The 25,882-nt window shown below is 53.5% G+C and overlaps 3 protein-coding genes across 5 annotated transcripts in view; 1 reads left to right on the top strand and 2 right to left on the bottom strand.

Annotated features, from left to right (window-relative positions):
- Positions 1-22,326, top strand: part of LOC113933292 (60S ribosomal protein L38-like) — a 44,559-nt gene extending 22,233 nt beyond the window's left edge. Inside the window, exons 3-5 of one of the 2 annotated variants that reach the window (XM_027613246.1) lie at positions 10,825-11,062; positions 21,557-21,779; positions 22,069-22,326. In XM_027613246.1, the coding sequence (XP_027469047.1) occupies positions 21,740-21,779; positions 22,069-22,283 (255 nt within the window). In that variant the 5' untranslated portion in view covers positions 10,825-11,062; positions 21,557-21,739 and the 3' untranslated portion in view covers positions 22,284-22,326. The remainder of the gene's footprint in view (positions 1-10,824; positions 11,063-21,556; positions 21,780-22,068) is intronic. The other variant, XM_027613248.1, reaches the window with a different exon arrangement.
- On the bottom strand, positions 772-8,561 carry OPTC (opticin). The gene is made up of 7 exons (XM_027613245.2): positions 8,299-8,561; positions 6,884-7,166; positions 6,096-6,231; positions 4,370-4,528; positions 3,335-3,537; positions 2,002-2,097; positions 772-1,507 (listed from the first exon to the last, which is right to left on the bottom strand). The coding sequence occupies exons 2-7, from the start codon at positions 7,100-7,102 to the stop codon at positions 1,337-1,339; spliced, it is 984 nt and encodes a 327-aa protein (XP_027469046.1). The 5' UTR covers positions 7,103-7,166; positions 8,299-8,561; the 3' UTR covers positions 772-1,336.
- On the bottom strand, positions 11,138-25,172 carry LOC113933290 (proline and arginine rich end leucine rich repeat protein). 2 transcript variants are annotated; one of them, XM_027613244.2, is made up of 3 exons: positions 25,023-25,172; positions 16,085-17,058; positions 11,138-13,827 (listed from the first exon to the last, which is right to left on the bottom strand). In XM_027613244.2, the coding sequence occupies exons 2-3, from the start codon at positions 17,040-17,042 to the stop codon at positions 13,652-13,654; spliced, it is 1,134 nt and encodes a 377-aa protein (XP_027469045.1). In that variant the 5' UTR covers positions 17,043-17,058; positions 25,023-25,172; the 3' UTR covers positions 11,138-13,651. The 2 variants fall into 2 exon arrangements, with proteins under 2 accessions (XP_027469045.1, XP_027469044.1); XM_027613243.2 differs by having other exon boundaries at positions 25,013-25,166.
- Between the last annotated feature and the right edge of the window lie 710 nt (positions 25,173-25,882).

Here is a 25,882-nt window from a genome sequence, read left to right on the forward strand (position 1 = left end):
CCCTCTTCTATGCTTCAGTCAGTCTCCGATGCCAAGCACCCGTCTATTAGATCCCTCTTGCCCAACATCTCCTTATAAGGAGAAGGGTGACATCTCTCCTCTCTTTATAAATTCAAGGAACAAGTCAACTAGTTCATAGTTGGCCTTCTTCCCATCTCCCATCACAGCGGACCTCGCCCAGAAGCCAAGGTTGCAGGTGAGAAATGGCTGTATTTATTTATTTCTCTGCACGAGGCTGCCCTCTGGTGGTTAACTATGGAAGAGGGCAAGGCAAGGATGGAAACCCGCGGGCTGGTGGAGCCACGCTCAGAGGCTGTCCAGTAAGCCAGGAACAGGGGAGCGCTACAAAGAGAGCATCCAAGTGAAGATTCCTGTCAGTCTCCATCCTTATGAATGGCTCCCTCTAGAGCTAACAGGAAGTCCTTGGCCTAGGAAGAGCAAGAAAATAAAGTAAGTCCCATAGAAACCCCAACCTACCCCTAGTGGGTGAAATAGCTCTTCTTTCTCCTCAGTGGTGCGCTGGCAAATGCTTAACAACCATCTTTCTCTCTCAAAGGATCCAGGTGTGTAGCATTTACTGATTTCTGGGGTGTAAATATTCTCACCATGGCCAATTTCAAACGACCAATGTGATGTCACTGAGTGTCATTGGGAAGAGATGAGCTCGAGGGCTATGTCATTATATAGTATGTCATAGACACAAATAAGTTCAAGAACATGGTTACTAGTAAAATATAGTAAAATAATGGGAAAGGAATGAGTTGGAGTATTTATTACATTTTTTTCAACCTAATATATTTAAATGCGAGCTTATAATTTAATCTTTAATAAAAGCTGTGTTTAACGACTGGCTTACAAAATTCTGGAAAATGTAATAATTAGTTCTGCAAGCAAGCCTAGTAGTAAGAGCTGGCTAAAGCACGCCACTGCTTCTCCCGGTTCCTCCTTCTTTTTCTCCTCTTCCTCTTCCATGACTTCCCGGCATTCCGCGTGCGTAGGGGGATGGGGAATATGGCAATGAGCTTTGCTGTAGACGCTCCTCTTCTCTGAGTCAGGAGCCATAAGGTGTTAAGCAAAGAGGATGAGAAATGCAAATCTGGCTACTGAAGGACATTAACGCACGCATGTGTCTATGTGTCTCTGTGTCTGTGTGTGCATGCGTGTGTGCGTGCGTGTGTGTGTGTGCACGAGCGTGTAGAAGGTGGCGGAAGGGAGTGGGGGTGAGTTTTGCAACTGGATCCGGAGGCCGATTCCGGCCCGAGCGAAAGACCACTGTGCGGAGGCGGTGGGCGCCTGTGGAAGGTGGTGAGGGCCCTCCCCAGCGTGGGCAGCTGAGCTAGCAGCAGCGGCCGGTGGGGAGCCGCGGCAGGCAGAAGTAGGCGCTGGGGAAGAGGCCCAGGTTGATGGGATTGCCGTCCAGGCGGATGTCTTCCAGCTGCCTCCGGCTGTGTTTGTGCTCTTCGGAGTCACAGAAGGCATCGCTCTGCATGGTCTCTATCATGTTATTCTGGAAAGAACACACTGACAGCTGCCCAGCGTCTGCCTGGAGAGTGCCCTCAGGCAGCGCCGAAGGTGCATCCATGAGCCCTCCCCAGCAGCTCCCCTCTTGAGAGTGGAGAAACCGAGGCACGTAAGGCCAAGGCCATGCAGCAAGGTGGGAGGAGAGGCGGCGTGGGGAGGCTGGTTGGAGAGCCAGCGGAGAGAGTAAGAGGGATGAGGGAGGGGAGGAGACAGAGCGGAGGGGAGGCCAGGGGAGGAACAAGCAGTCAGCTGAGATGGGAGGAAGGACATGGAAGGACAGGAAGCACTTTCAGGAGAAGGAAAGGAAGGCCGTCACACCAAGGCTGTGGACAATGGCCTGGGCAAGACCTCCGATCCCTGTCTCCGGTGAGCTCTTGGCGAAGGAGACGCCCGCCCCTGCTGCCTAAGCAGCCTCCCGGTTATCTGACCTCCACCCCTTGGGCTCTATTCAATGCTCTTGCTCTTGGGGGGGCTGCTCACCTGCAAGTGCAGCGAGCGCAGGCTCGGGGGCAGAGGCCCGGGGATGGAGTCCAGAAGGTTGTCAGCCAGATAGAGGAACTGCAGCTTCTCTAGCGCCTAGGGAGGAGGCAAAGGGCACGGGAGGCTGGCAGGTGCTGCTGGACCCAGCAGGGATGGGCGCCTGAGGTGACCCCATTCGTTCCCTGAGGGTCTCTTGAGCCTCAGCCACGTGCCAGGCTTGGCACTGGGGGCTGCAGGGGACGCCTGGTCTCTCGGGAGCTCACAGGCACTAACTCCCACCGGATGCAGAAGGATCGATCCTGCCTGCCACTGGGGTCTGGCAGCTGGGCGGGGGGGGGTTGTGAAGGAGCTGGTCAGCTGCAATGAGGAGCGGGTGAGGGGCGGGCAAGGGGCAGGGATGGCGTGAAAGGGAGGACAAGGGGACAGTTCAATCCAGCCTCAACCTTTCTGCTATCAGAAAGGGATTTTCCCAAATGAAAAGTCTCCAAATGTTAAACCCGGGATGGCTGTGAAGACCATGTTCAGGAGACATCCAGAGCCACTGAATAAGAGCCACAGGCACCCAAGGCAAACTACGTCTGCGAGTGCGACGGAGCTGGGGGGCAGTCGTGACCATGCAGCTCTTCATCTCCGCACCGGAGCTACTCCTGGAGCTCATCCGAGCCCTGTCGAGTGGGCAGCTGCTCGGGCCCGATTTGTGCCCGGTTTTTAGCCCTTCCCATCAGAATCGGCCAGCCAGCCATCAGTCAGATTGTCTCCCTTAAGCACTTGCTCACAGAAAGACAATGATTAGTTAGTGATGGGTTTTGGAAATAAAGGTTTCTGTAGAGTTAGGCTTGGAGTCAGCACTATTGCAAGTCACATGCAAGCCAATGTTTTCGGGGAGCAGAAGCTGAGGGTGCAGACAGGTGAATGGAATGGATGGACGGAGAGAAGCCAAGAGGACGTGTGCCCAGTAGAGGGAGAGGGAGAGCTGCTGACCTTGGCTTCTGATGCCCCCCAACCCCCCCATTTCCAAGAACAGACCCATGAGGCCTGAATTTCCTTCTCCTGGCGGTTCTTGGGCTGGCATGTTGTTAAGCACTTTCCTGAGTCAGAACTGGTCTCTTGCAACAACAACAAAAAAGTTTAATAAAACAATGGGAACAGATGAAGAAAATGGGGTTTGATTTTCAGACCCAGAACAGGGTTGGAGCCGGGCTGTCCCAGGAGGGCATGGTGTGTGTGTGTGTGTGTGTGTGTGTGTGTGTGTGTGTGTGTGTGTGTGTGTGTGTGTGTGTGGCTGTGGGCATGGGTGGATGTGGGAGATGGTGGGCTACACGCCCTGGCTCACCCTGAATGCTTCAGGCTGTATCCCCGAGCTCTGGAGCCGGTTCAGGCGGACGTCCAGGACCTCAATGCTGGCGGGCAGCATGGGCAGAGCTGCCAGTTGGTTCTCTGGGAGGATCAGATCCTGCAGGGCAGGCAGCAGCCGGAGAGCATCATCATCAATGGAGAAGATGGAATTGCTGGAAAGGTCAATCCTCTTCAGTTTTGCTGTGGGGCATGGGGGAGAACACAGGGAGACACAGGACCTATCATCTTTCCTTGCCCCTGCTGGACCCCCCTGTACCCTGCTCCATCCCTTTTAAGATGGTGAAGGCCAGCCAGTTCTCCACCTGCATGAGGTCCCAGCAGGGAGAAATAACGTCATAAACCAGGACCCCCTGGGAAATCCCTCAGATTCTGCAATACACAACTCCTATACCTGGAGTTCTATCCTCTGTGGTGGCTGCCCACCTTGGATGGGTTTGGTAGAGGCAAGACCCAACAGGCCCACCGATGCCTGGACCCATTCCACCCCCACCTTTCACCGCTGGTTTACATAAAAGCATGCCGTGGCCCAGAAGGCTGTGGGAATTAGTGGCAGAGTCTGGATGAGAGCCCAGGTCTCCTAGCTGAGGCAGAGTTTAAGGCATAAAGGAGCAAAACACACAACAAACAACAAACAGGTAAACAGCATCAGGGCTATGGAGCCGATTTAGCCTGGCCTTGTCCAGAGGCCAGGAGGGTGCAGAGCTACAGTGGCTCAGAATCCTGAAAATGTAGGCTTGATCCTATCTTCCCCTTCCCAGCTTTCCAGAGCTTTGGGGAGAACAAATGAAAACAGGACATTTTTATTACCCAAAATCTTCAAGGGAAGGGATTAGAGAGACTTGGGGCTATTTCCATTTGGCACTGGGGAGACTGAAAGCTAACAGGGAAAGCCTAACTCAGGTGGGACACCGTGTCTGTGACTGTTCATGTGGCTGGCGGGGGGGGGGAGGCAGAGGGCCTGGGGGTTCCCTCTGCCAGGCCTGCCCTCGTCTTCTGCCAGGGCACCACATACTCAGCCCTTGGAAGTCTCTGGCGCGGATCCGGCGGATGCGGTTGAAGCGGGCGTACAGGTAAGCAGTTGTCTTGGGAAGAGGAGGGATGTTCTCCAGGTCAGTATCGTCACAGTACACGGAGGAACCAAGGCACACGCAGACCAGACATGTGGGCAGGCCTGGCCCGGGTGGAAGACAGAACAAAGGGAGACTCCTCTCAGACCTCCTTTAGCCTCTGGGACCAATGGTGCTCACTCAGGGAGCGGCTGAGCCATGGCCTGAACAGAAGGTCACAGTGCGCTAAGGCACAGCTGTTGGCGGCTCCCAGCCTGGCACTCAGCCCCCAACCTAAGAGAGGCAGATCCATTCCCAGTTATTGCCCAGTCCCGGCCCCCTGGTTCTTTTATCCGGCTCCAGTCCTCTGTAGGTTTTTCTGGGCCTAGGTGGGTGTTTCTAGGACATCCATCGGTCTCTTTTCTATAAGGCTCCTCTCTGGCCCCAAAAGGCACAATGACAATGAAATAAAGCCAGAATTAAGTGGACTGGCCAAGAGTTGCTCGCTCTGCCAGCTGCCTTGTGGGTGAGGAGTGAGTCATGTTCTGTATGGCTCCGAGAAGTGCAAGAAAGCCAAGGTGGAGTGGACACTGCTTGCCCGGAATTCATTTCCCCTTCTTAGGGGGTCAGCATCCCAGTTTTCTGTTGGGCAACAGCTCTCTCCTGTTCTCATTCCATGACCAGTGGTCATCAGACATGGGCCAGGCCATCCAACCCAAACTGGCTTTAGAAAGTTGGGAGGCTCTACGGGCTCATAGGCCTGAAGAGTGCAGGTGGTTTCCATCACTCGCCATTACAAGGGACAGAGATGATGGGAGACCAGCAGTCGTCCAACTCAAGGGGGAGGTCGGCTAGCAGTGACACAGCCCCACAGTGAAGAGGCAGCTCTTCTTTGCAGGCAGTGACCAGGGTAGGTGGAGCAGAGATGATCTCAGCGTCTTTCCTAGCCCAAGGCCTTGAATGACACATCCAGCTGAAGCCCTTTATGGTCTCTTTAAGCCCGAGATCCTGTAGCTCTGAGCGGTCACAGCTTCCTATTGATGCCCCAATACCCTAGATCCACCCAAGGCAAATATCTCAAGAGAATAGGAGCCAGGGACAAGCAAGTCAGGAATTAACTGCATCCCTCCTCTGCTCCAGTCCTGATGCCCAGCAGAGCGCCAACCCTTCCCTGCCGGATATGCCAGCATCCCAGTCTCCAGGAGGTCATCAGGGAGGGGGAAAGAGCTGCTAAGGGGGGAATTTAGAGCCGAAAAGCAGTATGACTGCGTCATTTGCCCCCATGCCAAGTGACAGCCACGAAGTTATTTATTCTTCTCGACAGGCTTTTAATTGTCTCTAATCTAATTACCACTCAACCTGGTCCCCTAGTGATGCTGTTAATTAAGGTAGGGTGGCTCTGCTAGGCATAGCAGAGTGCTGACTTTTTCTTTTTTTTTTCTCCCTCCTATCCAATGTGTGCATTCGGCCAAAAGCATTAGGGATAGCCAGCCTCCCCTTTTGGGTTTTCTTTCTTTCTTTTTTTCTTTCTGTTCGTCCTGTGGCTATTTCTCCTCCTCTCCCTTACAGTGAGGGCTAGCCCCAACTTTCACTCCCTACCCTGACCACACTTCACCATGGTAGGCCCGGTGCCGGGTCATGGCTGCATGGCCTGTGACCCATGTGCATCGGGACCTGTGACCGTGAACTCACCGTGGTTGCTTGGCGAGTCCAGGACGCCCAGCGTCGTAGGCCGGCTCATCGCGGGCTTTGAAGAGCGTGTCCTCGGGGTCGCTGTGCTCTGTGTGGAACCAGTCCTGGTTGGAGGAACCAGGCTGGTCACTATGACCTGGAGACAGAGCACACAGCACACAGTAGGCGAGTTTTTGCCTGAGAAGGACCTTATTTTGAACTCTGGGGGCCTCAGTGACCAGTTTCAAACTTGTGAAGAGTCGAGGAGAAAGGGGGCCGGAGGAAGAGAACTCCCCAAAGAGCAGCATCTTCCTTATATGGAGAAGGAAATGGGCCCAGAGAGGGGTACTGACCGCCCTCACACAGCTAATGGGTGCAGGCTTTGGATCAGCCCCTGCAAAGGCCAGGAAGGGCCAAGAAAGGACTTCAGACTAGAAGACAGCCTAAGAGCAGACGGGCTCGTGGGGCTTCTTTTTCTCTCGAGAGTATGAAGACATGGCTGCCGCCCGCCCCTCCCAGTGATATATGGCTTATGGGCTGACTTAAAGGCAGGGGGACAGATACAGGACTTCTAAGCGGGGGAGGATCCCATCAAGTTTACTACAAACCAGCTAAGAAACGGAACTTTGGTTATCCTCTCTCTTAGTGTCATCTAAGTGACAAGTTCCTACGGAGCCACAAGTGTCTCCTCTTCCTGGAGAAAGAATGGAGCCTTGGAAGGCCTGCACGGTGGACAGCTGCAGAGGGGCCGGGCCCCAGATGCCCAGTGTCTTGCAGGGAATGCTGCCGGTCTGCTGTGTGCCCCTTACCTCGGGGAGCTGGTCCCCATAGTCCATGAGCCCCTCATAGTCGCTCAGGTCAATGACCTCATCGTAGTTGTCTGGGCCCAGGTCATAGTTGCCCAGGACTGCGTAAGAATCGCCTTCCCCGAGCGTCTGATCTCTCCGCTTCCTCTCCTTGGGGAGAGAAGCTGTCCCTGCCCCCAGCAGCACCAGACCCAGCAGTCTCAGGAAAGCCGGGAGTTTCATGGGGGCCCTGGGAGGAGGTGGCAGCAGAAGTGAAGATGGGGCTGAATCACCTCAGCGTCCAGTCCTGGGGAGTGGGCAGGAGGAAGGGCAGCCGTCTAAGAGACAGGGCTCTCTCGAGCTTCGGCTTCATGGGAACCGCTCACAAACTTACCCCGCTTCCCGCCCCCACACTTGCAGACCCCCGCCATTCATGATACACTCAGTGCAGTGCGTTCATTGCATGTGCAAGCCCCCTAAAGGCTGGGGCTATCTTGGGGCGAGCATCTCCGGCCAGGCCCTCCCACTGCCAACCCCACTTTAGTGCCTACGTGCTCACACACACACTTCTATTCACTCACACAGTCGAGTGTAGACACCTGGCAAAGGCTCGTTTACTCCCCGCATGCACACCCCCTCCTACTTGGGCACACTCTCGTGCATTTATACGGATGTCCTCTCTTGTACAACCACACACACAGAGGACAACCATTAGTCACTAAGCTAGGTTTAGAGAAACTTCATCATCAAGGAGTCTTGTGGCTTTTTAAAAGATTATTCATTCACTCACCCCTTTGCTCAACAAACATTTATGGGGTGTCTATTATGTTCCGGGCACTGGACTTTTCTCTGGGGGTGCAGAAATAAATAGGGCACACCTAGTGCATTCAGAGGACATGGGTTTAAAAGCTGACATATAGCCTAAAAAAGAATGTTGGTTTATAAAATATACTTTCTAAATGCAGCTTTTTGGAAACAAATGATGACAGAAACAAAAGTGTTCTTTGTATGTGATTGTGGGAGTATGTCCACATCTAGAGCATTCCCTAGGTGTCTGCGTGTGTGCACAGGTGATTGTGTACGTGCGCAATGAGCATGTGAGTGCGTGATGAGCGTGTGTCCATTTACGCACATATGCACGGAGAGGGGAAGGAATGTGTGTGGTGTGGGTGTGAGGGTGTGTTTGTGATAGTGCACAAAGCCAGCTGCGTAAGTGTCTAGCAGATTCTCCCCCTCTGTTAACTTTAGCTGGGCTAGGGGTAAGCCCTCTGCAGTAGCAAGAGTGAGCTCTTCATCAGAGCCTTCCCCCACTCCCACCCTCCAACTTCCCTTGCTTAGAGCCCTAAACTCCTTCCATCCCCCCCATTCCTGCCCACCTGCACCCCGGCCCCTCATGTGCATCCCAAAGGGGCCCAAGGGCCTCAAACCTTGAACCTTACCCCGTGGGTGCACTCTTGTTTCAGAACCAAGCCTCGCAGCTTCCAGAGAAGTGGGGACGCTGGTGGAAAGGCCGTCTGTGGGCCAGGGTACAGGCAGGGGAGCTGGCTGAGACCGGCATGTGGCCAATCAGACTTCTCTTCTTCCTGGTGTCCAGCTGTTTCCCCTCCTCTCTGCTCAGCGGGTCCCCCATCCCAGTCTTTTGTTTGGTGAGAGGGCGTTCTCTCTCTCTCTCCCTCTACCCCCTCCACTCCCATGCTCATATGTACCCCTCCCCACCTCCCACCCTGACCTCTCCTTCTCCTTCTCTGTCTGCTGCTTTTCTCTTTTCCAAGCCGCTGTTGAGAGGCCTGGCAGTTTCTTCTCTCTAAGGGAGCAGGCAGCAGGTGATGGAGCACTCAGAGGGATGGGGCTTGCCTCTCTAACTTTTTTCAGATGGAATCCAAAGATTCAAAGAGGCTGAGTTAAGGCACTCTGACCACACTGCCACCCACGACCTGGAGCCCCAACATGGGACCATGACTGAACCAAAATCACCAGAGGGAGGCTCTGGTCCAAGAGAAGGGGAATGGGGGATGAGGTAGGATTTGAAGACCAATTTCAAGTTCCCAAATGATGGTGATGATGATGATGGCGGCAAGGAGGATACAAGAACTCTCCATCTGCCGAGGTTGGGCCCCAATCATGAACACCAGAAGCCACTGTGTGGGGGGGGGGCCTAGATTTCCTGACGCCCAGGCCAGAGAGTTGTCCTTTGTTCATATGACCCTGCCCCTTTTCACCTTATCCCCCCTACCCTGCACACCCCAGTTCCGAGACCATGTGCCTTGATGTCCTCGGAACAGATGGCCTTGGCAGGACTCATCTCTGCCCTGGGCCTGCCAGGTGAAGGGGCAGATCGCACAGCCTGGCCCAAGGTGCAGTGCTTGGCCTGTGGTGTTCCTGGGCGCCAGCCGGTGAGGAGGCGGCATCCCCAGCCCAAGGACCTGGTCACCAAAGAGACGCCTGTTCCCGTGCCCCTGGCAGCCCACCATCTGGGGAGAGGCACCAACAGGGGCTCTGCTGGGTGGAGGGGGAGGCAGCCCAGGAGCCAGCAGGGTGCCCAGGAAGCAGATGGTACATTTGGCGCGCTGTCCTCCCCGACTTTCTCTGCACAGCCTGGGCTTTGCAGGCGGAGACTAACCATCCCCCAGGCAGGCTGGGCTCGGCTCCCCCTCCCCCTCCCATCCCACGCCCTTTATTCCCTGCGAGGAAAGCAAATGCGACTGTTCATTCATTCCCCCTGCCGCCTGCCCCCACTCTCCCTCCCCACTTTCTCAGAGACACGCACCCGCAATTGGTCCTCCCCCATGCGCTTTTTAAGCTCTTCGGCCCCGCAGGCACAGCTAGTCTCCTAGGGCGCATGCGCAGGCTCCCCCCCCGCCCCCCTGCACCCCAGGAAAGAGCCCCTTCGGCGCAGTAGTCTCATCTCAGACCCTCTCCCAGCCTCTACTCTCGCTTTTACAAGCTCGCCCGTCACACGCTCTAGTTCCCGCGGAGTTCAGGACTGTCCATGGCATGCGTGTGTGACCTGCGTGGGAACGCGCTAACCTTTATGCTGTTGTGGAATGTGGCTCCGCTCCGTGGGGGCCTGCGCGAGGGGTCCAGAGGTGCGGGACCCTTCTAATCCCCGTGTCTCATTAGGAGAAGCACAAAGCATGCTGACGGAAAGGAGGTGGCAGGCTGTGGGGACAGGAGTCTGGCCAGCTGACCCTGTTGCTGCCCCTTTCATGGGCGGGCATGGAAATTTCAGGAACCCTCCTGCTTTTTGGACAACAGGGATATGTTCCCTGCTGAGGACCTGTAGCCACATAACTCTGTGACCTAAACGCATTCCTCTCCCTTCCTCAGGCACTACTCCATGCCTTCCTAACTTTTGGCTCATGCTGTTTCCTCTCCTGGTTATGTTCCCCCCGCTTCCCCCACCAGGCAAAATCTGATTCATCCCTGAAGATCCAGCTCAAATGACAGGAGCCATTTTGCTGTCCCTCCACAGGGGTAGAGGCCCTCTCCACCGTGCTCTTTGTATGCTGCATCACTACAAACACTTAGGACATGGGATTACTCCATGGACTTTCCCCTTTCCCAAGCTAAGAATTCCTCACGGGCATGGACCCAGATATTACCTAGCCTTGAATTCTTGGCTGGGAACCTCAAACACAGGCGAGGTCCACTGAAAGCCTGCTGAGTTGAACTGAGCAGGTGTTAAGGAGGCAGAGTGGGAGGGGTGGGGCAGCATCTGGCAGTTTTCATTCTAAAGAAAACGGGGGAGGGGGCAGGGGGGATCACAAAATCACTTCTGAGTCAACCTTCTGTCTGAAGACAGACTTCCGGGCCCCGGTTCACGCCCTTTGGCACGGCCTGGAGAACCTTTGTTCTTCACCCCCTGATACAGCTCTGCGGCTACTTTGTCTTCCCTATGCCGCAGCTCTGCAACTAGCCTGTAAATTGCCCTTGGTGGGAAATCGTGACTGTTTTGTGTCTTTCAGCATCTGGCTCTGGACTGAGCATTTGGGAGACGCTCAACAGTTTGATATCTGTGGTTTGAAAGAATCTGAGCCTCTGGGCTTCAAATGTAGCTATCAGATTTCTGATCTGACTTCCGGAATAATTTTTCATGACGGTTGTGAAGTTTGGCGGAAATTTGCCAAGAAAAGGCTTTGGAATTGTTTTCTTAAGAGTTTCTTAGGAATGGGATCCTTTCTCCACCCATCTCCTTGGAGCCAGGTAAGAGGTGGGAGGTGGGGGAAGAAGGGTGGCAAGAGAACTTCAAAGTATTCTTGACTTGTTCACGCTGTCAGGTTGAAGCAGGATGTTTTTCATATTCCTTTATTTCCTCTGCTGTGAAGCGTGTTGGAGTGTAAAAGTTTGTTTCACAAAGTTAACAGGGTTTTGAAGAAGGAACAGATATATGTAGAGTAACCTACACATCTACTCACACACCTGTCTACGTAGGTGCCAATGGCACTGAAAGAATGAACTTGTGGATGGAGGAGGGGCTTCCTAAAATCCCCGGGAAGTCAGCACATTGTATGCGTGTGTGTGTGTGTGTGTGTGTGTGTGTGTGTGTGTGTGTGTTGGGAGGATGTTGCTTAAAGGCAATTTCACCTGAATCCCCTCTGGCTTACAGCTGCAGGGAGCAAGGGAGGAAGCAGACTTCATCTAGATGGGGGGATGGGATGATGGTGATTGTTTTGCTGCTGAAACAAAACAGTTTAGGTTTGGGGAGCTGAAATGCCCCCTGCCCCCAGGGAGACCCCGGGCGCTATGCTCCCCTGAGGGGCAGAGGTTGCAAGGTGTGAGGACGGTGCAGAAGCGGGGCTTATCCAGGCCTTAGCACCAGGTTGCTTATAGCCACAATAAGATATTGACTTTAAGCAGGAGCCTCGGAGAAACCAGCAGCAGCTAGGAAGGATGGGGCATTATATGGGAGCATGAGGGAAGGAGGCTAAGAGGAAATGGGCCCCGTTTTCTGTAAATGAGCAAAAGAGAAAGATGAGACAGACTGTAATGGGAATTTCTTGAAGTTAGGGACCTAGCTTAATCCAATTTCTTAAAAATCTCTGGAACTTTTCTTAGCCTAATGAGGCTGGGCATGTGTCCTACTTACTTCTGGAACATCCACTCCCCCCCCCCCCCCCGCCAACATATACAGTAGGGAGCTATAGAGGGGCAGCATCTCCTGGAGGAGTGAAGGAGAAGGGGAAGGTGAGTGAGCCCTGTGGGGCCCAGGCTCTGCTTGGAGGCCAGCCAAGCCACTCACCTGGCCCAGGCAGGGAGGGGAGAGGATTTCAAGGGGAGGGACAGTCCATACAGGGAATAAATTACTTACTGCAAGGGGCAGGGGTAATAGATATTCAGAGCACGGTTTAAAGAGCATAGCTGCAGACTAGACCGTGGATGCTGGAGAGACCTGGGCGGGGCGTCTTAGCCCACCCACTTGGTTTCCAGATGTGGGGGCTGAGGGCAGAAGGGACCTGCAAGGTCAGACAGCAAATGGGAACAAACTACCTCCTCACCTGGGTTCCTGAGGGTTCCCACTTGTGCTCACTCATGATAGGGATCAGCCCCCCGCCTCGAGGCCTCTGTACCTTTACACCCTTTACATCCCAGAGGAGCGACTGTGCACATTGCCCAGGCCTCTTCAAGTTGGAGCCTGAGGCCAGCTCCTTGGCCTTGTAAAACCATCCCAAAGAGGGGCGAGGAGGAAGACAGGAGCCAGCTGTGACCTGCACCAGCCACCAGGTGTCACTGATGTGTCTGCCTTAGAGGGGGAAAGCCCATCTGTGCTTGTGGAACAGGCTTCTGGGAGATTTCCGGAAGCTCCGCCCCTTCCAGAGCACTTTCTCATGAACTGCTTCCGGGCTTTGGACAGGATTGGGCCATCCACACTGATAGGGAACAGATGGTGGGGCGGGGCTGGTGGCTCTGTACCCTTCACTGTGGACACCGTGTGGCCAGGGCATCAGGTCTCTTGTCCAGACTGGCAGGGGGGCTGCGGGACCCATCTGTACCCACAGGGGCCCAACCCTGGGGGCCTCTGATTCCCACCCCTCTCCTGCTGGCTGATTCCTGGTTCCCGGAGCTATTCTTCTCCTTGACTGTTCCTCCCTGCTCTTACTCTTGAGATAGAGAGGCCCGGCCAGAAGGGCGTGTGCGGAGGAGGGCCCCGGCTAGCCCAGTCAAGAGACTGCCAGATGCAGGCCCCTGCGGGAACCCTGACCCTTCACCCTCCTTCAGCCATTCCCTTGCACTTCCTTGCTGGAGAACGCGGGCTGGGAAAGAGCCAGCACAATGTCTGGTGCCAACGAACAGGGCGGTGGAGTAGCAGTTTTGGAAGGCGGGATCCGTGTCTAAGGGGCCTGTTGGGGCCAGAGCCGCCCATGACAGTGGAGTCTCCAGCAGGACTTTCCAAACCTCACCTCTGGGCTGCTCCTGACCGCCTTCTGCTTGCTTCGGCCAGGACCAAGTTCCAGACGTCAGCCCATGGCCCCGACTTACCCAGGAGTGACAGGGTAGAGGAGGAGGAGAGAAGAGGATGTCTTTAGACACACCTCTGTGCTTCTGGGCCCAGAAGCGTGGGTGTGCAGTGGGTGTCTTTGAGCTGGGTGAACCAAATCAAGCCCTTAGAAGTCTTGCTCTAGAAGCGTCGGGTGCGGCAGAGTTATGTGGCTAGTCCCTGCCTCGGGAAGGCGGGGTAGGAAAGGCAAAGCTGGGAGCGAGAAAGGAAGATAGAGGACATGAATGGCGGGCACAGGCACCTGGGCCACCAGTGTTCAAGTGCAGTCAGAGGAGATCCGGGGGGCAGAGTAAGGCCTAAATGACCACGGACTGCAGCAGACGGAAGCACATCATGAGGTCCAGTGGGATGGGTGGCTTCAGGTGGTTCCCATCCAGCCGCAGGTAGCGGAGGTGTGGCACGTCCTCCAGATCCGAGGAGAAGTCATGGAAGGCAACTAGATTGTTGGGGCAAATCTGGGTCCCATTGATCTCTGTGGAGAAAGAAGGGAGAAGTCAGCAGGCGAGGTGGGTGGGGGGTCGGGACAGATGGGGCTGGAGGCAAAGATGAGGAAGGAGAAGGGGGGTGGACAACTGAGGGTAAGAACTCGAGTCCTCTTCTCTGGAACCGACTGACCTTGGGAATGTGTGACAAAGGGTGGGTCAACCCTATCCCCCCCACCTCCCAGGCTCACTTTACTCGTCTGTAGAATGAATTGAGTCAGAACCAATCAACCATTGTTATTGGAAATTCACTCGGCGGAGTCGTGGAGGAAGTCAACTGTGAGCTGGACCTTCAGGGATGGGTGGGACCAGAGCAGGTGGAGATGTGGGGGGTGGTGTTCTGCTAGAGTGACCTCCGGTTTGAAGGAAGTTGTAGAGGCCGCTCAAGGCAGAATCTGGGAGTAGTAGATAGTACAGTGGGATGTCCTCGGGGAGAAAAGCTGGACAGCTAAGTGCTAGCCACGCGCGTGGTAGGCTTTCAAATGGAAAACGAGATTCCACTGTGTCCTTTGCCTCTGGTGCGATGACACCAGGTTTGTCATGTTCGGAATGAGCTCCGTATTCCCCCTAAATCTTGCCTCTTTCATCATCTGTGGGGTCAGCGTTGTTGTTAGTGATCTTCTTCTTCTTCTTCGTCTTCATCTTCATCTTCTTCATCACTGGAGAACCCTGACATCAGTGGATTTTCTTCTCATGACCACTGCGACTTTGGACTGTCACCTTACCGCTCTGACATTTAGTTCCCAAATCTGTGAAATGGTGAGAATGGTGCCTTCCCCCCACCCCAGATGAGAGGATGTTGGCGAAGGCATTGTGCAGATTGTCAAGGATGGGGCAGGTGGCAGCATTAAGATCATTGCTGCGATCATGGCCATCACACTGACCTAGGGCTGGCTCTGCCCACTCTGTCCATTCTTGACACAGGACACAGGCTGGGCGCAAAGGATATCGGTGGATGGGGTGTGATTTTTCTGACTTCAGCCTCAAAAGGCAGGATATCCCCTTGGAGCCTGCCCTTCCCCACCCTGATAGAGACCTGCCGGCCATTAAGTAAGGTATTCTTTCTGCCTGGATTTTTGGCCTATCTAGCTTTTGGGGTAATGCGTTCCATCAGTTCGCTACCTGCAGGATAAAATTAAACAGTTTCCCCTTTTTCTGAATTTGTTTTTTTGCAAGCTTTATAAAAAGCCCTCCAACTTCCTGTAATTATCCCAGATGAATGAACGAACCTGTTCTCCCATCCATTTGTTTCAAGATTGTAGGAATTCAACAATCTCCCTCTCATTCTTTGGCTTGGAAACTAAGGACGCCTAATATTATCTCAGGGGTGCTACCCTTTCCCCTTGGTCCCCTTCAACACTATCGCTGCTACATTCCTGGTGTGGGTGGAGCCTCGTTTTGTTCAAGGACCAGATAATATTCTCTCTTGTTTTTGAAGCTTTCTGTCGATGTTCTGCTCAGAGCTGACATTGTTGATCGAAGCAAAAGTGGGACTTCCAGCTTCTTCTTCTGGGCTGCAATCTTTACCCCAAGCCCAGGACCCTATAAATATAGCTTAGGCAAATTCTACCTTAAATGTGCTCTTACGTGATGAAATACTCCAGCCTTCCAGCTAGACTCAGAAAGTGCCTGCGCACTGGCATATTCCTCTAGCTGCCGGGTCTTTACCGGCTGCCTACCCTGAGTACGTAGCTGCTTTGCTGTGAACATCTTTTAGAGATTCCTCAAAATCTAGGCTCAGCTTTCCTCTCATAACTGGCAGCTTGTTCAGGGGACAGGCCCAGGACGTTTCAGAGTAGTGACATTCAGAACACGTCACTGTTCTGCTTTTACGAGAATGTCTGGGACTGCATTCGTGTCTACCCAACTGTAGATTTGGAGGGCAGAGAACCTGGGGCTAGCGAGAAGGGGCAGAGGAGGAAAAGCTCTTACCCTCCAAGCATGGTATTCTGGGCACTTTATCCATATTAGCCTATTAAATCCTCATATCAACTTTGTGACCGAAGGTATTGTTCCCATTCTTATCTTACAGATGAGAAAACTTCCCAGAGAGGTGAGATATCTGTCCAAGGTCACACAGATAGTAAGTGACAAGGTCAAGATTTGAAGTCCAGTGCCAAACTGGGTGCTTTTTTGCTCTACCCCCCACCCCCTTCGCCCCAAGCTCCTAGAAAGGGTTGAGGCAATAAGAGCCTCCACTTCCCTGGCCGTGGCCATGGCCGTGGCCGTGGCCCTGCCCCCACTCACTCTCTATGCTGTTGTTGTTGAGGTACAGGTGCTCCAGCTTGTTGCTGATGGCAGGCACACTGCTGATCTTGTTGTGCGACAGGTGAAGCACGAGCAGGTTGGAGATGTTGAAGGAGTTCTTGGGGAGCCCCCTGTCTGACAGCCTGTTGTAGTTAAGGCGAATGAAGGCAAGGTTGGGGAAACCCTTGAAGTAGCCATTAGGGATGGTCTCGATCCTGTTGCTGTCCAGGTAGAGCTGGTGAATGGCCGTGGGCACCTTGGGTGGCATCTTTCTCAGGATGTTGTGGGCCAGGTTGAGCTGCATGAGGTTCTTGAGGCCCTGGAAGGTGTCAGGCTTGAAGACGCCATCACTCAGCTTGTTGTGTTGGAGATCCAGGAGCAGCAGGCTGTCCAGCTTGCTGAAGACGCCGGGCGGGATTCTGGAGATCTGGTTCTGGCTCAGCCTCAGCTGCTCCAGGTTCCGGGGCAGGGCTGAGGGCACCTCTTCGAGCTGGTTCTTCTCCATGTAGAGGAATATCAGACTGGGCAGTTTCTCCAGTACCTTCTGGTCTATCTTTCGAATTCGGTTGTTATCCAGGTTGATCCACCTCAGGCCTGTGGCATTCTGGAAGGACTCCACTGGGAGCTCAGTTATGAAGTTGTTCTGCAGATAGAGGTAATGGATGCGGGGCGGGATGACAGGGACCTTCCGGAGGTTGCGGCTGTCACAGTAGAGGGCAGACGGGAAATCCGGCGGGCAGTAGCATTCCCGGGGGCAGTCAGGGAAGATTGAGGGTGGGCCTGGTGGGAGGGGAGGGGGCAGGTCTGTAGGCTCCAGTGGCTCATGGGGCTGAGAAAAGCTGGGGGTGGGCCTGGGTCTGGGCCTGAGCCTGGGTCTTGGTCGTCTTGTCAGCTGGCCTTGGGCCACTGAGGCCAAGATGAGGAGAAGTGGGAGGAGCCAGCAGAGGGATGACCTCATGATCCAGGTGACGCACCTGCAGGGAGGAGACACAGGAAGTCATTAGCCTTCTGGGCCCCGTAATTAGAGGCCCTGTCTTGGCACGAGAGTTGGCCAGGGGAGCCGTGGGAGAGACCTGTCGAAGCATCTCGTCGTCTGCCTGTATCCAGCAGGTAAGAAAATAACAAGGACTTGAGGGTCTGGACCCCCGGCTCACAGGCCTTGCCTGCTCTGGTGAGGATGAGCCATCCTGGCAGAAAGCACATTGGCTGTGAATCAGGAGCACTGGCGCTTGCTGGAGAAGACCCTTAACCTCTCTAGCGCTTGGTCTCCCCACTTGCAGCATGGGCAAATCATCCCTGTTCCTAGAAGAGGGATGTTAGGAGACATGAACCATAGAGTCCTAAGTGGTCCATCTGGATGGGTCCTTAGAGATCCCATAATTCAGTGGTTTTCAGACTGTGCCTCTGTTTCTGTAGAGTCCCCCAAGGGAGGGAGACCGAATAGGTGGCCCCAGGGCACCCCCAACTCACCCCTGTGCCAAGCTGAGCAGCTCTGTGCTTTTAAATCTGTTATATAAAGAGGTTTGGCCAAAGCATGTATTTGAAAGAAATGTCACATTGCTAAAAATGGTTTGAAATCCACCAATCGAGCCCAGATTCTACTGTTTACAGAAATTGGGTCCTGGAGGGATGAAGTGGTTTGCCCAGGCCAGAAAGCTATTGAACAGCAAGCCCAGGACAAAAACCCAGGTCTCCTGCCTTCCAGAGCAGGGCTTGCAGAGGTCCTGGAAAGGAAGGCAAGTGCTGTAGACACACTCGTGTCTTGTGTCTGCCCCTGCTTGCTCCTCACCCCTGCGCTCAGCTCAGGGAACGCTGCTCTTTGCCAGCCAGAGGCACACCAAGAATTTCTCCCCAGATGTGGAGGCTCCTGTGAAAATAAACAGGGCAGGGATCAAAAGCTGTGGGGAAATCACTTTCCTTTCTTCTGACATGTTCTCGCCGCCCCCATATCCACTGGAGCTGGCGGTGTTGAGACTGGATATGAAGAAGAATTTCCTGCTGGCCCCCTGTCATAGTGGAATAGGTCACTGAAGGCTATTTTGGGGCCGTGCTCCCCAGTGGCTCTGATCAGCCTTCAGATAGGATCATGGGGGTTGAGTTTAATTAAGCTGGAGAAATAGCAAGAGGACCAGGGCTGCCGACAGAGTGGCAGCTCCCCCCAGCTTCCTCCCCTCACTGGCCAGCCAGCCAGGAGGGGTGCAGGCAGGGGTGGCCCACACCCTCTCCTCCACAGGGCCATCAGCCCAATGACGCTCCCCTCTGGGCTACAGCCAGCGTCTCTGTCCCCACACTGCTTCCGCTGGTCCTCCTTGCTGCTTTCTTTCGAGGTGGTCTGCCCCTCCACTTCCTGGGGCTCAGGGCGGGGGATACAGGTTTCCTGGGGTTCTCTGACCTAGGGTGGGCCGCCCTGTGTCCCCAGGTGCATCTGGACGCTGGGATCATGCCCCTGTGCCAGGCCTCTCGCTAGCTTTCCTTTGAGCCCCCATCAGCTTGCACTCCTTCCTTGGATGCTTCTTGCTGGCCTTGCTCAAAGGAAGATGAGGTGGTCTTCCTCACCAGCTGCTTAGTTCTGGGCCAGATGCTCAAAAGGCACCGAATGTGACAAGAAACAGCAGAGAGGGCAGACCTCAACCCGAGGGGTAGAGGGTGTGTCCCTGCACCTTTCACACGCACACCCTCCACACCTAACCTGCTCTCTCTCTCATACACACACACACACACACACACCTCCCCACACCACACACATGAGCAAGCCCATGTTCACATGTCCACTGTGTGTATGTGTGTGAATCCTTACACAGTACTCTGAGAATGGGAGGGAGGGAGGGAAAGAGGGAGAGAGGGAGGGAAGAAGGGAGGGAGGGAGGGAAGGATGGAGGGAAGACTGATGAGGAGAAAGGAGGGAAGAGATTGCCCTGCAGTCTCTGTGGTTCTCCATCTCCTTCTAAGAGAGACCTCGCCTGGGTCTCTCCCCAGGCAGGCCTCTCCAAGGGGGTCCACAAGGGCCATTTCCCTGGGCCTCCTATCACGAGGAAGAACCATGCAGTTAGATTCTCAGCTTTACCTCCAGCTGAGGATCCAACAGTCCCACAAGGACTGAAAAGAGCAGACATTCATTGTAAACTTGAGTCTTGTTGCCAGGCCCTACACCACTGAGGACTGGTGAACTATGAATTAATATTTCATAAGTCCTGTAATTTTCTTGAAAATAGCACAGTCAAAAACGTTTTAAGGGGGTGGTTAAAGCATTAGTATGCTGAACACAAACATTTTTAAAAGCCCCAATTTTTGTGACCCTATTTGTTCTGGCATTTCTTTATTTTCCGATTACCTGGGAGCCAGAAATAAGCCAGAAATCCCTCAGGATGTGAAGCTCTGCTTCAGGGAGGCTCCCCATTTCCCTCCCTTGCCTTTGTCACCAAAAGCATCTACCAGGTATTGCGTCTTGAGTTAAGCAAGTAAAACTTGTCCAGAACTTCCAGCAAAGGCCGCTCTGTGGGGCTCCGTGACTGGGCAGCTGGCCTTTGCTCATGGGTGTTTCCAGGGGGCTCAGGGCCTGGGCAGCCCTGGTGCTCACTGTCAGGACGGACAGTGCTCCTTCCATCCACAGTGAGCACAAGTCTTTCCCATCCCCAAATCCTGTGCCAGACCCTTTGGGAACTTCTCTATCTTCCCCCACCCCCACCCCCCACTACCCCCAAGCCCCAAGCCCCAAGCCACCTTCTGACCCTCTTACATTCCAGACCTCTGAGGCTGGCCAAGCTCCTCGAAGAGCCACAAGGAGGTTTCAGAGGAAAAGTTCTCTGTGCCTGATCCATGGAGAAACACTGCATCTGTTCAGTTCCCCTTCTCTAAGCCCCAGGGCTCAACGACTCTCCAGTGTGTGTGTGTGTGTGTGTGTGTGTGTGTGTGTGTGTGTGCGCGCGCGCGCACGTGTGCACATCCATTCTGCTTTCTTGAGAAAATAGAGTTCATTTCTAAGCCTTTTTTCACTAGGCAACGCCTCTTCCTGCTGGAGCCTGAGTGTCCAGAGGGGAGGTCCTGACCACAGCCGTTGCTCCTGGCGGTCCTCAGCGAGGTCCTAAGTTCCGAAAGCAGAATCTGTGTGACAGGGTGGAGGTCCCTGGACTCCCAGGGGAGTCATAATCCGCCCCCCCCAACAAAGCCCAAAGTCACACTTTCTTCTGCTCCTGCCTTCCAGAGCTTTCCATCCAATCATAAATTCCCTTACTTAGGGTGGGTCATGAGTGTGTGCAGATTTTTCAATTTCGTATGCCTTTGCAGGCACACCTCCCCACCCCCAGCTTTCTGCTGGGCAGTGCTCCCTGCTCCGTCAGCGGACTCCTGTGGACCAGCAACCACGGTTCTGGGCACCAGCATCTGCTCAAGAGAGCTGCTGATTCACGGGGGCAAAGCCCAACCCAACATTCACTCTCTCACTTCAGAACATTTCCTGCAAGAGTTCTCCGTGAATTTCAGTTCAAGTATTGGAGATCTGGGCTTGCATCCTGGCTCTGACCCTCCTCCTCAGGCTCTTCATTTGTGTGAGGATGGAATAAGATCACACACATGAAGGCATGTTGTAGAGCAGAAAATCTCTACCAATGGCAAGGGGTTCGTTTATTCACCTATTTATTTATAAAAGAGCCAATTCTCCCGGGAGACTGATTTTTAAAGTGAGATAACCCTCATCCCTACGTGGCTCGTGAACTCATTCATTGAAGGCTCGAACATCCAGGACTAGTGCAATGTTGAGGCTCAGGGCAGGGCTGGGTTGAAGTTCACGTGGGTTTGTCAAGTCAGTACGAGCAAGTTTAAGGGTAATTGGCTTCGCATGAAGAGTCTGGCATCGGGGTTGGGCTGGGAGTAAGGTTGGGTGTGTCTCCCCGGGTTGAAGAAGGATTACTCCACACTACAGTTGACCCTTGAACAACACAGGTTTGAACATCGCGGGTCCACTTACACAGATATTTTTCGATAAATATATGTACAGTCTTATAAATGTGTTTCCTCTTCCTTAGGATTTCTAAATCACATTTCTTTTCTCTAGCTTACCTTATTTTAAGACTGCAGTGTATAATACGTATAACTACAAAATATGTGTTAATCCACTGTTGATGTTATTGGTGAAGCTTCTGGTCAATTGTAGGCTGTTAGTAGTTAAGTTTGGGGGGAAGCAACAGTTAGAGGAGATTTTTGACTGTGTTGGGCTTGGCAACCCTAACCCCTGTGCTTTTCCAAGGGTCAGCTGTGCTCACTGGCAGTCTTGTTCTTGTCAGATTTCCTGCCTAGTTGGTCACCTCTAAGCCTCCATGGCTTAACTCAGCCAGTGGCCCTACCATGGATAATGGGGCTGCTCCCCGCCCCAGAGCCACAGCCATGGACATTGGGGTGACCCTCTTTCTTTGTCCCCTTCTTTCTGTTCTACACCCAGACTTCTGAAAGCTGTCCTGTTCCCTTTGTCTCTTCCAGAAGCCCAGAAGGAGGTTGGAAGCCAGGAGAATCAGATGGTCATTTGTCAGCAAAGGAGTTGAGACAGCCCCCCTCCCCATCCAGGCTGCCTGAGCCCCTTTCAAGACCTCCAAGTAGGGCTCATGTGGTCCTCAGGAAACAAAAGGGCTGATATGGAGGCATGATGAATTCCACACACTATTGATGCAGCTGCCCCTTTCCTGGGGGGTCAATCCGTATAAGGGTGAGCCTGACTGGGGCAGTGGGGGCACTAAACAGGGGGTGAGGGTTTTCAGCGCATCTTCCACTACCTAGTTACGTGACCCTGTCTTCAGCCTCAGTTTCCTTACCTGTAAAACGGAGTTAATAAATCTTTCCTATCCCTATATTCCTCACCCAGTTGTTGTCACAAACAAGTGTGAGAAGCGACTTTAAAATGAACCTCAGATCAAAAAAATACTAAAAATACTTTTCCGTCCTCCTTTCTTGCTGCTTGCTGTGCCGGCCGCGCGCTCCCGTGCGCCCCCCCGTAGCCATGCCTCGCAAAATCGAGGAAATCAAGGAGTTTTTGCTCATGGCCAGGCGAAAGGACGCCAAATCCGTCAAGATCAAGAAAAATAAGGATAATGTGAAGTTTAAAGTTCGGTGCAGCAGATACCTTTACACCTTGGTCATCACGGACAAGGAGAAGGCAGAGAAACTGAAGCAGTCCTTGCCCCCAGGTTTGGCAGTGAAGGAGCTGAAGTGAACCTGGCCCACTGATTTGAACTGTATTAAAGTTTTAAAAATTCTTAAAAAAAATACTAAAAATAAATATAACACTATTATGGAGAGACCATCTGTCTCCCCAGCGTCTACCACAAGGCAAAATGTAAACAGAATGAAGTATTTTTGGCCTGAGGCCACTAGTCCAGAAGAGCACATTTTCCATTCCAAGGGACTAGGGACAAAATGGGGTGAGATGGCCGTCCTCCTCTGGCAGCCTGGCACCTCACCATATCCTTCGTTCTGCCTCCAGCCCCTACTATCTCCAACCCCTGAAGAAAGCCTAGAAGAATCTGTCTGATGCCTCGAGCACTCGTAGATCTGGGTCCCAACCCTGCAAGTCTCCAGCTGCTTAGCTGGATATGCTTGGGCAAACCTCCTACCTCTACTGGGCTCTAGTGTCCTCATCTGTAAAATGGGCATATTAACCCCTTCTTACCAGACTGTTTTGAGGGTTAAATGAGTGAATGTGTTTAAAGTGAGTGCTCAGTGAACATTAAGCTGTTGTTGACATATTTTCAAAGTAATTGGATCTCTTTCCCTCTAGCTCGGCCAGCCAGATGCAGGGATTCTTGTAAGTGGGTACTGGCTTCTGGATTTTCCCCAGCTTTTCCACACAGAGCAACCTCCTCCCTTTGGGGCCTGTGAGACCACCATTTAGAACCAACGAGTCGGAGAGACTATAGGAGCCCCCAGCCACCTGGTAGAAGGCTCACTTTGTCTTTTCAATTCACTAACCCCACCTGGAAGACTTTCTGTAGCGGGTGAGGGGACGCTGGCCAGGGAAGGCACAGTCTCACCGCCTCAGCTGGCTCTGGAGCCCCCTGTGATCCATGACTTCCCCTCCCCAGCCTTTTGCACTTGGCTTTTTTGCCCCTTCCAGCCTTGACATGCTTCCCTCACCTGCCCAGTAAAAGGGGCTGCCCACCGGGGAAGGGAGGAGGATTGCAGAGCTTGGTGTTTCAGCCTGTCCTCTCTCTGACCACAAGAGGACGGGTAGCTGTGGGGCAAGGGGAGAGGAGATCTAGAAGGGATGGGGAAGGGCCCAGTCCAGGGCCCAGGGCAGGCGGATTAGCAAGTGAGAGGAAACATAAGCGCTTTGGAGTTATCTTGGGGGAACTTTCTGGGATGTTCCCTATGATGTGGTTGCCGGTGCTTGCGGGGAAGAAGGGGGTGGGAATGAGCACCTGAAGGAACAGGCTGGCCCGTCGGGGACACTCTGGAGCTCCTCCACCAGACGATTCTTGTCCAGGAAACCACACAGCCCTTCTGCCCAGCTAACACTGCCCTGAGTCCTGGGCTCTTCAGTCCCAGCATGGGTGACTCTCAGGCCCCTGATTCAGGTTCTCAAACCCTGGCTGACTGTCAGGAACCCCTCAAGTATTAAACAATAGATTCCTGGGCTCCATCTGGAAGGTCTGGAGTGAGGGGTCCGGGCATCTATATTTTTAGTAAGCTCCCCTACCCCCCGAATCAGTCAGAACGGGGGAGATTTTGAAGATCAACCACATTCGGGGACCCTGATCTGCCCACGCTACCTGCCCTGGGAGAACACTCTCTCTGCTGTTGCAGAGTTGAGTAAGTTGGGGAGAGGGAGGGGCTACTTGGAAAGGAGCCCCATTCACTGACCCACTTTAGCTCCCCTGTCCTGACTGATTCAGGGATTACTCTTTTTGCCCTCTGCCATAAGGATCCCTTGCCAACCTGGGATGATTTTGAAATTGCTTTAAAGAGAAATCTTTTCTGGCTGCCTGCAGAAAAAATAAACGAGTTGCCCTCCAGAGCTGGGAATTAGGACCTCCAAGTCTTGGAAGCTGGGTTGCTTTCTTCCCTTTCTTTCCAAAAGCCAAGTGCTTTGGACCAGAGAAGGAAATTCAGAACTACTGGGAAGATACTGTGCAGGTTGGAAAGGCACTTTTTTCTCCCTCCTACCCAATTAAGTTCGGAAGAATGAAAAAAAACCCTCAGTGCTTGCTCTGGTTCATCTCCTCCCTCTCAGCCTCAACTCAGGGCACATGATTTTCCGCTCTGCCATCTCAGTGGGAAGACGCACTTTCTCTTTGCTCTTCCAGCTGGGAAGCTTGTGAGAATGTGAGAGACAAGATGGAGAGAGAGAGAGAGAGAGGAGAGAGAGAGAGAGAGAGAGAGTGTGTGTGTGTGTGTGTGTGTGTGTGTGTGTGTGCGCGCTGGCGGCCAGTCTCTGTGCTCTCGCTCTGCATGTGGGACGCAGAGTGGAGCTGAACGGACAGGACACCTTCCTATCATGTGTGTGTTTATGTGTGTGGGCAGTGAACACGCAGCCTCCCTGTGACGTGTGTGTGCCCCTGTGGCGGGGTGTGACAATATGGGAAAAGTGCAAAGAAATGGGTTCTAGAGTCGGGTTTCCATAGAAACACCTGCTGTGTAGGAATACTGCGCGCAGCCCAACTCCCTGTGCTACAGCAAACCTCTGAACCGAGAAAGTTGAACTTTTGCATCAAGCAAATACATGCGCACAGAATGAGGGAGAGAAGGTAGAGGAGGAGCGTGCAGAAGAAGTGTGGAAGACCCGCTGGAGCTCATTTGAAAGACGTCTTTCCTACATCAAAAGGAGAAAAGGTGGGAGGAAGGAAGGAAGGAAGAGAAATGGATCAGTAAGGTCAGTTGGACAGAGTAGGAGGAAACCTGCTGGAGGAAGGGGTCTTCCCCCCCCATCTCCCCCTCTGGGCTTACCTGCACACACCTGCCTCTCCTCTCAGCTGTGGGTTTAGTCCCCCGGCAAGGCTCCCCCTCTTCCTCCCCCACCCTTCGGTGGAGCTGTGGCAGCAGAGAGCCTGCTAGAAGTTCTGATCTCCCAGTGGTGCCTGCGTGCTTGTGTTTGCCTGACTTTTCCTCTACCAGATCCTAGTGGGGTGGGGAGGTTAGGTTAGGGGGAGGGACAGGCAGATTGTAGGCAGGGAGGGGAAGGAGGAGGGAAGGGAGGGAGGGAGGAGGGGGGGAGGGAGGGAGGGAGGGAGCTTGGGAAAGGAGGAATGACAACAATAAAGTCTTTATTTGGCAGCCAAAACTCCCAAAGACTTCATCCACACACCATGCCCACTAACGGACTCGTTTTTAATAATATTTCCTTCTGCTGCTGCTTCTGGGGGGGTATTGTTTGACCCGTGTTTGGAAAACAAGCCAAATTAACAGAGGAAAAAGTCATGAAAAGCAAGCTCTGTACAGGCCAGAGCTTCGTAGCTGGGTCCAGTCCCAGCCTGTTCCAGTCGTCCCCATCATTGCCCTGCTTCTGACGCCTGTCACTTTCCTGGTGTGAAATTCCCAAACCAGCAAGGGGCGTGGGATGTTTCCTCCGAACAGTGACCATCCTGCCCTTTCTCACCTTCTCTAGGAGGGTTACAACGGAGTGGACTCTTGCTGGGCAGTAAGCTGGCAGGGAGATGGCCTTGGTTTGGCTGCTGGAGGGATGCTCTGAGGACCAGAGAGGGAAGAGTCTGGCCTGGGGGTCACACAGTAAAGGCAGACAGAATTAAGATGTGATGGAAGACCTGGAGTCTCTGTCCCTAGCTCACGTGGACAATATCAGTGTCTTATTTCAACTTC

Source organism: Zalophus californianus, chromosome 10 (assembly GCF_009762305.2).
Source record: "Zalophus californianus isolate mZalCal1 chromosome 10, mZalCal1.pri.v2, whole genome shotgun sequence".
Lineage (NCBI taxonomy): Eukaryota > Metazoa > Chordata > Mammalia > Carnivora > Otariidae > Zalophus > Zalophus californianus.

Bases quoted from the DNA above. Each gene is read 5' to 3' on its own strand.
- OPTC (XM_027613245.2), bottom strand. From the start codon at position 7,102: ATGAAACTCCCGGCTTTCCTGAGACTGCTGGGTCTGGTGCTGCTGGGG. The intron at 4,529-6,095 runs GTGAGTTCACGG...CACCCGGGCCAG, and splicing joins GGACTCGCCAAGCAACCACG to GCCTGCCCACATGTCTGGTC. The intron at 3,538-4,369 runs GTATGTGGTGCC...CATGCCCCACAG, and splicing joins CAGAGACTTCCAAGGGCTGA to CAAAACTGAAGAGGATTGAC.
- LOC113933290 (XM_027613244.2), bottom strand. From the start codon at position 17,042: ATGAGGTCATCCCTCTGCTGGCTCCTCCCACTTCTCCTCATCTTGGCC. The intron at 13,828-16,084 runs GTGAGTGGGGGC...CTTTCTCCACAG, and splicing joins CAACAACAACAGCATAGAGA to AGATCAATGGGACCCAGATT.